At 34.5% G+C, this 13,347-nt stretch overlaps 2 protein-coding genes across 2 annotated transcripts in view; both read left to right on the top strand.

Annotated features, from left to right (window-relative positions):
• The window catches only part of LOC139526915 (uncharacterized), a 350,297-nt gene that overhangs the window by 249,236 nt on the left and 87,714 nt on the right, over positions 1–13,347 (top strand). The gene's annotated exons all lie outside the window — the stretch shown is intronic.
• The window catches only part of LOC139526899 (uncharacterized), a 32,920-nt gene that overhangs the window by 2,909 nt on the left and 16,664 nt on the right, over positions 1–13,347 (top strand). Inside the window, exons 2-12 of the mRNA XM_071322048.1 lie at positions 65–340; positions 1,090–1,319; positions 2,453–2,633; positions 4,166–4,270; positions 4,842–4,962; positions 5,760–5,887; positions 8,417–8,687; positions 9,488–9,663; positions 10,652–10,924; positions 11,645–11,874; positions 12,995–13,175. Coding sequence (XP_071178149.1) covers positions 65–340; positions 1,090–1,319; positions 2,453–2,633; positions 4,166–4,270; positions 4,842–4,962; positions 5,760–5,887; positions 8,417–8,687; positions 9,488–9,663; positions 10,652–10,924; positions 11,645–11,874; positions 12,995–13,175 — 2,172 coding nt within the window. The remainder of the gene's footprint in view (positions 1–64; positions 341–1,089; positions 1,320–2,452; positions 2,634–4,165; positions 4,271–4,841; positions 4,963–5,759; positions 5,888–8,416; positions 8,688–9,487; positions 9,664–10,651; positions 10,925–11,644; positions 11,875–12,994; positions 13,176–13,347) is intronic.

Genomic DNA, 13,347 nt, shown 5'->3' with positions numbered 1-13,347 from the left:
ACATTGCATTATTATTGCTTGCATCTCTAATTTATATAGTGCACTTTTCTAATGTTTTTTTCAGCATTATCAGATGACTGCTCCCCTGCTAATGTACAGGATAATCTCCAATCGTGTTTGAATGGTATATGGAACAAGGCTAACGACAAGAGTGCATTCTGGTACGGAAGTAATTGGGCGAGTATTTGTGGATATAACCCATTCGCCGCCCCTTACTGTACCGTCATACAACAGCCGTATACACCACATAGTCTACTGAACAGGGTCTATGGATTGAACTGGAATTTGACCGTGAATCCACTGAAACAGTACTTAGATGTTACGTATCAAACACCCACAGGTATAGATAGTTAATTTTCATTTTACTGACCACTTTGACTTTATATTATTGATATAATAACGGCGCGGATCCAGCCAATTAAAAAAGGGGGGAGGGGTTACGACCCCCGAAACATCATGAAACCTTTATATAATTTAAAAAAAGTAATGGATAAATTGAAAAAAGGGTACCACTAAATGTTCAAATGAAAAATAAACCCACAAAAATAACAAAAAGAGTGGACGAAGCCCCGGAGCTCCCTCCCTCCCGTCGGATCCGCTAATGCATAATGTCACATATCACATATTTGTATTGAAAGGAGATTGTAACATTCATTTAACGGAAGTAAGAAAGTGTTGAAAGCTGTACTGCTCAGTGGCAGATCCAAAAAAGGAGGGGGGGGGGTCCGGAAGTTTGAACCCCCTTTTTGTAAAAGATCAATGAATTTGAATGGGGACATATGGTTAAACTCCCCCATTTTTTTCTTTCCGTTGAGAACCTCCCCCCTTTTTTTAATTTGCTGGATCCCCCCTTTTACTCAAACAATCGACAATTTAATCCTTCATATATAAAAATTGATAGCAAGATGGGCGCACTTGTCAAATATTTACATGTAGTCATGATTCTATTCAAATAAACATAGGACGTCAGGGAAATTGATCATGCAGTTTGATCATACTTATAAATTAAAACTACTTGTCTGTTGGGATCATTAAAGTTTAATGAATATCATTTATTACATATTTATAACAAAAAAAGCAATGTTTCAGGAACTTACCCTAGCTGTGGAAATACATACACGGTGACTGAATCAAAGACATTTGAACTACAACCTTTACTGTCCAAAAACATACACCCATGGGAAGCACGGAATATTCCAACAGTAACTTGGACGGCTTTACCGAATAAATTGTATACATTGTACATTTTTGACACTGGCTCCTCCATAGCACATGGACTTTATATCAATATAAATCAGAATGATATACAGAATGCAGAGGTAATTATTTATTAGTTTTACATAAATATTGCATTTTCTTACTTTTGAAACTGCCTTTAGACCACACTTACCAATATTTTGCTTTGCCCAATCGCTACCATCACCCGCTGCACTGAAGCCTCTTATCAAACTTTTCACTGCAGGAGGAATATTTCATAACTATATCAAAGTGACATTGTTTTTTGTTGATCGTGCTGCTATACGATTGTCAATATGTCCATACTGATATCTCAGTGACTTCTCATACCCCATTTATGGACATATTGTTTTCTGGTCTGTGCGTCCGTTCGCCCGTTCGTCCCGCTTCAGGTCGAGGTAGTTTTTGATGAAGTTGAAGTCCAATCAACTTGAAACTTAGTAAACATATTCCCTATGATATGATCTTTCCAATTTTTTGGCCAAATTAGAGATTTTACCCCATTTTCACGGTCCACTGTATATAGAAAATAATAGTGTGGATGGGGCATCCGTTTACTTGGGACACATTCATGTTTTTAAATATATTGGTGGGACAATTCAACAAAGTGTAGATTTAAAGAATATCCTGCTGACATTAAGGCAAAACTCCAAAAGGCGAATAGCTGTGATAGAGGAATTACATCAACCCTGTGAAAGTAATACTGGCTTTTGTAATGTCAACTTTTTCCGAAAGTGACAGGTAATAGTAAAAAATAAATTAGCTAATTATGACATGGGTGGATCGGGTGGGAGATGGAGTGTTCTAAGCAACATAAAAAGGAAGATCCATCAATATGTCCCTAATCAAAAGCTTTACTCGACAAAAAAAGATGATTCTGAACACATGGTCACCTTCTGGCTAAGCAAGAGGCATTTAAGAGTAGGATGAAAGACAGATTGACTCGTAGTCAGAATAATGTGTCAGGTTAGTAGGGTGACCTGTCCTTCTGGAATGTTACATTGTGTATCGTGACCCGGCATACTACACATTCTGATCAGCGTTTTGGTCTAGTACAGAACAGAGTTTATATTCATATCATTTAATCATATTCCTATCCTGAATATTCCGTTTAATTTGCCACTGGACGTTAAACAATTATTTGTCAATTTTTGAGACAAAAACAAATTATACTTTTTTCCTTTTTTAATATAACTTGGTTTTTTTTAATTTTTAGGCTATCGTACATTACCATGGACCTAAAAATCCAACTGTTAGAGAAAATGTCTACGTGTTCATGTTATTCGAGCAGAAAAATAGAATTGTTTTAACCAACGAATGGAATAAAAAACTGAAGCAGACTATGGTATCAACGGCCTATAACACTACAGACGCATTTGAGGAGCTTGATCTAACAGGTATATATATTTGCACTACGGTTTTTGTTTGTTCCTTTGTCTGCCTATACTCTGTGTTATAGGGATTGTGAAATGACCCATTAAGCGATTAGTTAATACTGTCGAAATTGGTTAGATCACAAGTGTTTATATTTAGTATCGGGCTACATGGATAATATTAGTTACATAACGTGCTAGTGACCTGATACGGTATATATGGGGTCAGTAAATTCCATATGGGGTGAGATCGAAGCTCGAATCCCCATATGGAATTTACTGACCCCATATATATACCGTATTACGTCACTAGCACACTATGTAACGCATTTATTTTACCGAATTTTAGACTTGTGACCTATTAAAATGAACAAGTCTTCAATACTGTTAGCATTAAGAAACTACTTCAATTGATCCTACAAAAACAGATGCCAACAATAACAACTTGTTAGGTTGTAATGTGTTTTATGAATTTATTTCAATCTTCGTCATCAATTTCTTCGTCTGTTGAAACCTTTTAGTTTTTTTTCTTAGTACCGTTTTGTTTTTAAAAAGGGACGTTACACCACTACTAACCGTGTATGAAATACGTCCATCCTCCATTTTAACCGGTTCCATTTTAACCTAAATTATGGAATTAAAAGGAACGTTATACCACAGTGACTATTAACCGTGAATGAAATAAGCCCCTTCTAACCTAATTTGGAATATATACGGTCTCTACGCGGTCGCTTTTAACCAATCCTATTCCTAGAAATGTATAGGAGGAAAGATAATATCATATATATGAAAAAAATGTAGCCGTAAGAACAGATGTACAGACCTTTTAAAATTCAAGCTGACCACACGCACGATAAACGCAAAGACGATACACGCACGGTGAATGCACTAAGTAATGTAAATTTCTCATGTCAACGCAATAGGGACTTGTACGTAACTTATTGAAATTTTAATGTCTAAGACTTTATTGTTGTGTGTCTGTTTTTTGTATAATGAATAGAGGTATTTAGGAGGGGTTGCTTACTCACAAAACATATTTAACCCCGCTTTCTTAGTCTTGTATGATTTTTAATTTTAGTTCATTTATAATTATATTATTGACTTTGGTATGACCTCCATTTTTTAATGAACTAGTACATATATTTGTTTAGGGACCAACTGAAGCCCTCCTCCGGTGCGTGATTTTCTGGCTGTGGTGGCTTTCGGCTGTTTTTGCTCTTTGATCGAGTTGTCGTTTCTTAAGTATGAAATTTTGACAGAATATTCACTTTCACTGTTTTACTAAAATATAAAAAAAGAAAAAAAAAAGAAACAACACACTTTATCGGACAAGTGTCATTGGATTTATAGCAATTTGAATATTGGAAAACATGACATTTCCTTAACAATATAATGCTGATTTTTTACGGAGTTATCTTCTTGTAGTGTTATCTACCACCTTAATTGTAGTCGTAAGATTTTTTTCTGAAAGGAAGCCCAGGCTCGATCATTGGTCAAATATTGATTAGTTTTTACTGTTTCACATTTCATACAATATTATATATTTATTGCTACAGGACCGATAGCGATGAATTGGCTAACAGCTGTTAAAGATCCATATTCTGTCCAGTATTTTGTCAACGTCGGTCTCATTAACAACTGTCCAAACATGGTAACTGAAGGTAAGTTCATATATATTATGTATAAAAAAGTTGCTTTCTTTAAAAAAAAAAAGAGCAATACGTGGACTTAAGACCGCTGACTGCCGCGTCACCAAAAGGTTGTTGGTAAATTTTTGTTTGCTTTTGAAATGAAATATTTTACTGTGTATTGAAGAAGATAGCGATGATGTTAACGGCACTTACTATTTATTGTTTATTCATACGATTTCAAGTTCCAGATGTTTTATTGTATATTGAGTGATTGAAACATGGTATAAATATTAGTTAATGAAAAATGTATTTTTCCGACATACACAGAAAGGATGCTCAGGATAAGAAAAGTGACTCCGTGTTTTTCTACATTTTCCACATCTCTGGATTATTTATTGTATTCCAATAGCTAGACACAAATATCACAGTAATTCAGTATAATTTAGTTCTAAATTTAATTTTTGAAGAATAAATCAAGAAAGAATGTTGATGACGTCACTATCACATTTCAAAAATATGTCTGAGATCTAAAAAAAAACAAACTTTTAGCCAATCAGAAGACGTGTTCCACACAAAATGAAATTATTCTATAATGTTTCAGCTTTAAAAAAGAAGAGAGTAAGTTTTATACCTGATGATGTTGATTTGTCCATGTCATTAGACATCAGTCTTCACACAACAGCTTTAAATTTTGATTCATGTTGCACAAGTTATAGATATCAGTAAGTATATTTATCGAGGACAAATCAGGGGATATGTGTTTCCATTAAATAACGTTATGGTCAAATAAATCACCATGACCTTCTGTCACTTTTTTAAGATTACTTGTAAACCATGTACAATTAGCTTTTCGTCTGAAATAAGGAATGACTTCGATGACTGTCAACATTTTTCGATATAATTTGTGTATATTTTTATTTCCAAATTAGTGTCATAAAAATGTTGAAATACAAAAGATGTTAAATGCTGTGTTTTTGTTGATGAAATCCTCGTGATGATTTATTCTAAACATGCTAAATGTAACAAATTTATGAAAATGAATTTATTGGTCACAACGTTTTGGAACTTTTGGTTCTCAGTGCTTTTCAACTTTGTACTTGTTTTGGTTTTCGAAATATTTTCATCTGCGCGTTACTGGTGGGGCTTGTGTGGACGACGAGCTCGTCTGGCGTTTTAATTTTTTAATTTGGTACATTTTCTTAGCTATTATCCGTGTGTTTCTCAGTTTTATATGTTGCCATAAAAGCGGGATGTTTGGCATTGCACAAAATCTGGTTCAACCCACCATTTTTTCTTCTTAAAATGCTCTGTACCAAGACATGCATATGGTCATCATTATATTATAGGTCGTTGTTTGTGTGTGCTACATTGTAATGGTGTGTCGTGGTTAACCACTTATATTTGATGCGTTTTTCTCAAGTTTAGTTTTGTCTTGCAATTTTTAAAGTTATGCATGTAAAATTTCATGTATTATACCATTTGTTTATTATTGACAATATATTGTGAAAATATAATTTAGAGAACATACAGCTAAGCTGAATCCAATTGGAGATGGCTATATCAGTCCAGCTCACGCGAGAAGTGAGGCAACATTAACTATGACTCTTCTGAGAGAGGGTTTACTTTTCATGCCTTCAGGAAACACAGGTACTATTGTAATGGTTTCTTTATTTCTAAGGGATTTTACATACATACATGTATGATTTATCTATAACCCAAGTGAATTATTTGTTATGACATTTGTCGTTCTTCTAACTACATTGTTTTTCTAGCCTAATAAGAACACTGTGAACCAACTTATTTTCGCGGATACTTTATTTTAGGGTTCAGTCCTTCCTAGTCAATTTCGAAGCGATTTCATTTTGCGATGTGCAAATTTACTAGATGTTCATTGTAGTTAATTAAAAAAGATCTAAGTTCTACATGTTTGCGACGATTTAAAGTGACGAATATCAATCGCTCGTGAAAACTAGTTGGTTTACAGTACTTTGAATATCTAACACCGGTACAATAAAACGTTTGTGTACAACCTAGCAAAACGTAAAATCCCAAAAATACTAAACTCCAAGGAAAATTCAACACAGACAGTCCCTAATCATATGGCAAAATCAAACGCTAAAACACATCAAACGAATGGATATAAACCGTCATATTCCTGACTTGGTACAGCCATTTTCTTATGTAGAAAATAGTGGACATAACCTGGTTTTATAGCTAGCTAATCCGCTCACTTATATGACAGTCGCACCAAATTCAAGCAAGTGTATTACAACCTTTTTCCCGATTTTGGTGGTCGATAATCATATAGCGCAACCTTTTATTTGTAATTATTTACAAGATCACCATAGTGCGAATGTACTACACGCCTTTTGTTTCGCACCTTTTAATAACTTCGTTGTCAATATAACGTGACTAGTAAATATTTGATAATGTACCTATTGTTAAGTTAAATCAACACTTTCCATTGGAATAGTACTAATGCATAAGATTTAACACAACTGGGTAAATCGGAAAGTCTCTTACCTTTTAAAGTAAAATTATAACGAATTGTAGGGTCATTTTAAAGGGACATCACGAATCAAGAGCAAACACTTGTAAAAGTAAACATTTAAACAACCCAATCTTTAATTTCAATACCTTTTATTAATTTTTTAAACTGATGTCTATACATAACAAAAGAACAGGACTTCGAACAACGACCTTGACCATAAAACAAAGGGGAAATGGGTTCTATATCAATAAGATAGCAACCCAATTACAAACAAAAGGCCGGATGACATCTTAATGGTAATTTCTCATCCGAAATTTTGAATTTTATGCATTTTTAATGCATTTTTTATTTTTATGTATATTATTTTTTAACTTCTCTGTAACCTTTGTACTTGCATGGTTTTTGTCGAGCCTGCAACTTTTGTTGCAGAAAGCTCGACATAGGGATAGTGATCCGGCGGCGGCTACGGCGGCGGCGGCGTTAGCTCACTTCTTAAAAGCTTTATATTTTAGAAGGTGGAAGACCTGGATGCTTCATACTTTGTATATAGATGCTTCATGTTACGAAGTTTCCGTCAGTCACATGTCCAATGTCCTTGACCTCATTTTCATGGTTCAGTGACCACTTGAAAAAAAAGTTCAATTTTTTTGTAATGTTGAATTCTCTCTTATTATAAGTAATAGGATAACTATATTTGATATGTGCGTACCTTGCAAGGTCCTTGTGTCTGTCAGACAGTTTTCACTTGACCTCGACCTCATTTCATGAATCAGTGAACAAGGTTAAGTTTTGGTGGTCAAGTCCATATCTCAGATACTATAAGCAATAGGGCTAGTATATTCGGTGTATGGAAGGACTGTAAGGTGTACATGTCCAACTGGCAGGTGTCAGCTGACCTTGACCTCATTTTCATGGTTCAGTGGTTATAGTTAAATTTTTGTGTTTTGGTCTGTTTTTCTAATGCTATATGCCATAGGTCAACTATATTTGGTGTATGGAAATATTTTATGATCTTTATGTCAGTCGAGCAGGTTTGATTTAACAGTGACCTCATTTTCACGGTTCATTGCACAGTGTTAAGTTTTTGTGTTTTGGTCTATTTTTCTTAAACTTTAAGTAATGTGTCAACTATGTATGTTGTATAGAAGCATTGTTAGCTGTACCTGCCTGCCTGGCATGGTTCATCTGACCTGGACCTCTTTTTCAAGGTTCATTGGTCTTTGTTTAGTTATCTTGGTTAATGTTAAGTTTATGTGACAGTTGTAATAAAGCTTAGCTTTATATTTAGGACTATCAACATAATATCAATGATTAGTATAGAAGGCGAGACATTTCAGCGTGTGCACTCTTGTATGAATATAAACTATCATAGCGTAAGTCAGATATGCACACTTATAATACACGTATATAATGAATCGTTAATGTGTACACTGTCAGTGTATTGGCATATGTGCAAATGTTTTCGAAAAAGACCCAAAAACCAATTAGAGGGAAAGGGTACCAAGGGTGAAATATAAAACCATAACCGAACACAAAATAATAACATCAGGGTCATAAAGACAAACGACAAACAGAAGAAAAACAAACACATAGTATTTCGAATACTTTATATTTAGCAACAGTGGCATAGATAACATGGATGATTTCAAGCGGAAAACAACTAAATAATAATAAATATGTTTCAGATGTACGTTATACGTTACTATGTGTCGACATATCTGTTCCATACCCAGCAGCCGGAACTCCTGATTTACCTCTTATGCACATGCTCGTTACTAATATCAACGGAAGTGATATTGCATCTGGAGACATAATCCGATCGTACCTAGGTCCAGCACCACCTGATTATGTTAACCACACCTACATCTTTTTGTTGTATACACAGACTTCAATGCTGAACAAAGTTGACACTCAATCCTATCTAACACAAGGGTGTTCTGCTGGAATAGATGGTCGGTAAGAATTATTTTTCTAAATATGAAGTTACAGTACATGCATCTTAATTAGCCGTAAATATTACATATGGGTTCACTAGCAACGTCACAGTAATGAATGTTAATGATCCAGTTGTGCATCGCTGTATAATTGGTTTCTACTCAAAACATGTTCACCTTTACTGAGCTGATGATACTTAAGTGTTGCCATGTCTGCAGCAACATTTGTATTTTACGAACAACACTAGCTACAGGAAAGATATATCTCTGTGTCAACAATTTTAATCAATAACGTTTTATTAATTCACCTTACAGATTAAAACGGTTATATTTTTTGTTCTGTTAATAAATTATTCTCTCGTACATAACGGGCGTAAAAACATGTATGAATCTATATATTCAATTGGACATATAAAAACATATTTATCTTCCTTGAAATTAAAAAGTATTTGAAAGCTGAAATTGATTAATTATTAATAAGTAACCTCCTTAAAATCGATACACAGGCCGATCAAATTTTTCTGACTCCTGTGTCCATATTTTACCCGTCCAATTTTTTATTTTCCTCATTTCCACTGTTTTATCTTTTTTGTTTAACACGGAGTGGTTTAAAAAAAAATAATAAATAAATAAAACGATACAAGGGAAACATGAAATGCACAAAATAAACACCAAGTGACAGATTATTCAGTCTTGATGCAATGGGTGATAGAATATATGAATTACTGACTTGTTGCACGTGATTTACAACTGCTGTATTTATTAAGATATTAGTGATAAAAACAATCATACGTTCAATATTGACCCGCATTCACTTTCCAGATGTTTATTCAACATAACACGCTTTGTTGATGGTTCCGATCTGAAGCTTGTTGGTTCCACGTGGTTTCAAGCAACAACTGATGAATACATCCGGTATACGTATGTCAACAGGGGAGACGATCCGGACAGTGTATGCAACAATATAAATGGTTACGCTAATCCATGTCCAGTTACAGGTATTGTAATGTGTAGTGTGTTTTAAATTCTTTAACACAGGCGGAATTTTATTGAAAAAAACCAAAAACACAAATTTTCATAACAAATTTAATAATCATTTGTACTTGATTTAGCAAGGATTCTTTTATTTTAACGGTTAAATACACTTAACGGCGCTTTTTTTATAGTTGAATCTTTAAATTTCCAGTTTAAAATGTTGTTTATTAAATGATACATGGTCAATTATTAATCAAGAAAAAAGTATCTTAAAAAGTTTGCAACATCAACAGAAAGGATGCTTAGAAAGAGACACATTATACGGTCAACAGAAAACATGCCAAAAGAAGACAAATTATGTTTTACGACACAAAGCCGATGCTTATTTACACTTTCTTAAAACACAAAAATGAATCACAACCGTGACGCTGTTGAATATATATGATGTTAATATTTAAATAAAAACAACATTACAGTTGAAGAAAATTCATAACAAAATAGGTAAAATCTTGAACAAAAGTGACAAAAATCTATGTTCGTATAGGAATTGACACTGATTTTTATGTCACACCCTACGGTAGTAAAGGTGCATTATGTGTTCTGGTCTGTGCGTCCATCCGTCTGTCCGTCTGTTCGTTCGTCCCGCTTCAGTTTAAAGTTTTTGGTTGAGGTCATTTTTGATGAATTTGATGTCCAATCAACCTGAAACTTAGTACAGATGTTCCCTATGATATGATCTTTCTAATTCTAATGCCAAATAAGATTTTTTTATCCCAATGTCACGGTCCATTGAACATAGAAAATGATAGCGCGAGTGGGGCACCGATGTACTGGGGACACATTCTAAGTTTTATACGTGTTATGGTACTGGTTAGTATGTTTAACAAAATATTCATTGGACTCCTAACTCTAGTTTTTCAACAATTGTGCACAAAATTTCTTCATTATAACGGCATCTGTACACAAATATTATTATAGTTTGCTAAATATTTTCTATAATCCTATTTACAGCATCAAATGACTGCTCCCCTGCTAACATTAAGAACGCTCTTCGGTATTGTTTGGATGGTATATGGCACAAGGCTAACGACAAGAGTGCATTCTGGTACGGAAGTAATTGGGCGAGTATTTGTGGATATAACCCATTCGCCGCCCCTTACTGTACCGTCATACAACAGCCGTATACACCACAAAGTCTACTGAACAGGGTCTATGGATTGAACTGGAATTTGACCGTGAATCCACTGAAACAGTACTTAGATGTTACGTATCAAACACCCACAGGTATAGATAGTTAATTTTCATTTTACTGACCACTTTGACTTTATATTATTGATTTAATAACGGCGCGGATCCAGGCAATTAAAAAAGGGAGATGGGTTACAACCCCCGGAACATCATGAAACCTTTAAATAATTTAAAAAAAGTAAAAGTTCAAATGAAAAAAAAAAAAAATATAAAAAAAAGAGTGGACGAAGCCCCGGAGCTCCCTCCCTCACGTCGGATCCGCTAATGCATACTGTCACATATCACATATTTGTATTGAAAGGAGATTGTAACATTCATTTAACGGAAGTAAGAAAGTGTTGAAAGCTGTACTGCTCAGTGGCAGATCCAAAAAAGGAGGGGGGGGGGTCTGGAGGTTTGAACCCCCTTTCTGTAAAAGATCAATGAATTTGAATGGGGACATATGGTTAAACTCCCCCCTTTTTTCTTCCCGTTGAGAACCTCTCCCTTTTGTGTTGAATTTGCTGGATCCCCCCTGTTACTCAAACAATCGACAATTTGATCCTTCATCTATAAAAATTGATAGCAAAATGGGTGCACTTGTCAAATATTTACATGTAATAATGATTGTATTCAAATACTAGTAAACAAAAGACGTCAGGGAAATTGATCATGCAGTTTGGTAATACTTATAAATTAAAACTACTTGTCTGTTGGGATCATTAAAGTTTAATGAATATCATTTACATATTTATATAACAAAAAACAATGTTTCAGGAACTTACCCAAGCTGTGGAAACACATACACAGTGACTGAATCAAAGACATTTGAACTACAACCTTTACAGTCCAAAAACATACACCCATGGGAAGCACGGAATATTCCAACAGTAACTTGGACGGCTTTACCGAATAAATTGTATACATTGTACATTTTTGACACTGGCTCCTTCATAGCTCATGCACTTTATATCAATATAAATCAGAATGATATACAGAATGCAGAGGTAATTATTTTTTAGTTTTACATAAACATTGCATTTTCTTACTTTTGAAACTGCCTTTAGGCCCCACTTATAATTTGCTTTGCCCAATCGCTACCATCACCTACTGCACTGAGGCCTCTTATTAAACTTTCCACTGCAGGAGGAATATTTCATAACTATATCAAACTGACATGATTGTTTTCTGTTAATCGTGCTGTTATACAATTGTCAATATGTCCATACTAATGTCACAGTGACTTTTCATATCCTATTTATGGACATAATGTTTTCTGGTCTGTGCGTCCGTTCGTCCCGCTTCAGGTCGAGGTAGTTTTTTATGAAGTTGAAGTCAAATCAACTTGAAACTTAGTAAACATATTTCCTATTATATGATCTTTCCAATTTTTTTGCCAAATTAGAGATTTTACCCCATTTTCAGGGTCCACTGTATATAGAAATAATAGTGTGGATGGGGCATCCGTGTACTTGGGACACATTCTTGTTTTAAATTATAATGGCGGGACAATTCAACAAAGTGTAGATTTAAAGAATATCCTGCTGACATTAAGGCAAAACTACAAAAGGCGAATAGCTGCGATAGAGGAATTACATCAACCCTGTCAAAGTAATACTGGCTTTTGTAATGACAACTTTTTCCGAAAGTGACAGGTAAAAGTAAAAAATAAATTAGCTAATTATGGCAGGGATGGATCGAACCATGTAAAAAGGGGGATGGAGTGTTCTAAGCAACATAAAAAGGAAGATCCATCAATATGTCCCTAATCAAAAGCTTTAACCGACAAAAAAGATGGTTCTGAAGAACTGGTCACCTTCTGGCTAAGCAAGAGGCATTTAAGAATAGGATGAAAGACAGATTGACTTGTAGTCAGAATAATGTGTCAGATTAGTAGGGTGACCTGTCCTTCTGGAATATTACATTGTGTATCGTGACCCAGCATACTACACATTCTGATCAGCGTTTTGGTCTAGTACAGAACAAAGTTTATATTCATATCATTTAATCATATTCCTTTCCTGAATATATCGTTTAATTTGCCACTGGACGTTAAACAATTATTTGTCAATCTTTGAGACAAAAACTAATTATACTTTTTTCCTTTTTTCATATTTTAATTTTTAGGCTATCGTACCTTACCATGGACCTAAAAATCCAACTGTAAGAGAAAATGTCTACGTGTTTATGTTATTCGAGCAGAAAAATAAAATTGTTTTAACCAACGAATGGAATAAAAAACTGAAGCAGACTATGGTATCAACGGCCTATAACACTACAGACGCATTTGAGGAGCTTGATTTAACAGGTATATACATTTGCACTACGTCTTTTGTCTGCCTACTCTGTGTTATAGGGATTGTGAAATGACCCTTAAAACGATTAGGTAATGCTGTCGACATTGGTTAGATCACAAGTGTTTATATTGTTAGTATCAGGCTAAATGGATAATATTAGTTACGTAACGTGGTAGTGACCTG

The sequence above is a fragment of the Mytilus edulis genome, chromosome 6 (assembly GCF_963676685.1).
Source record: "Mytilus edulis chromosome 6, xbMytEdul2.2, whole genome shotgun sequence".
Lineage (NCBI taxonomy): Eukaryota > Metazoa > Mollusca > Bivalvia > Mytilida > Mytilidae > Mytilus > Mytilus edulis.
This window is presented reverse-complemented; position numbering and strand designations above follow the sequence as displayed.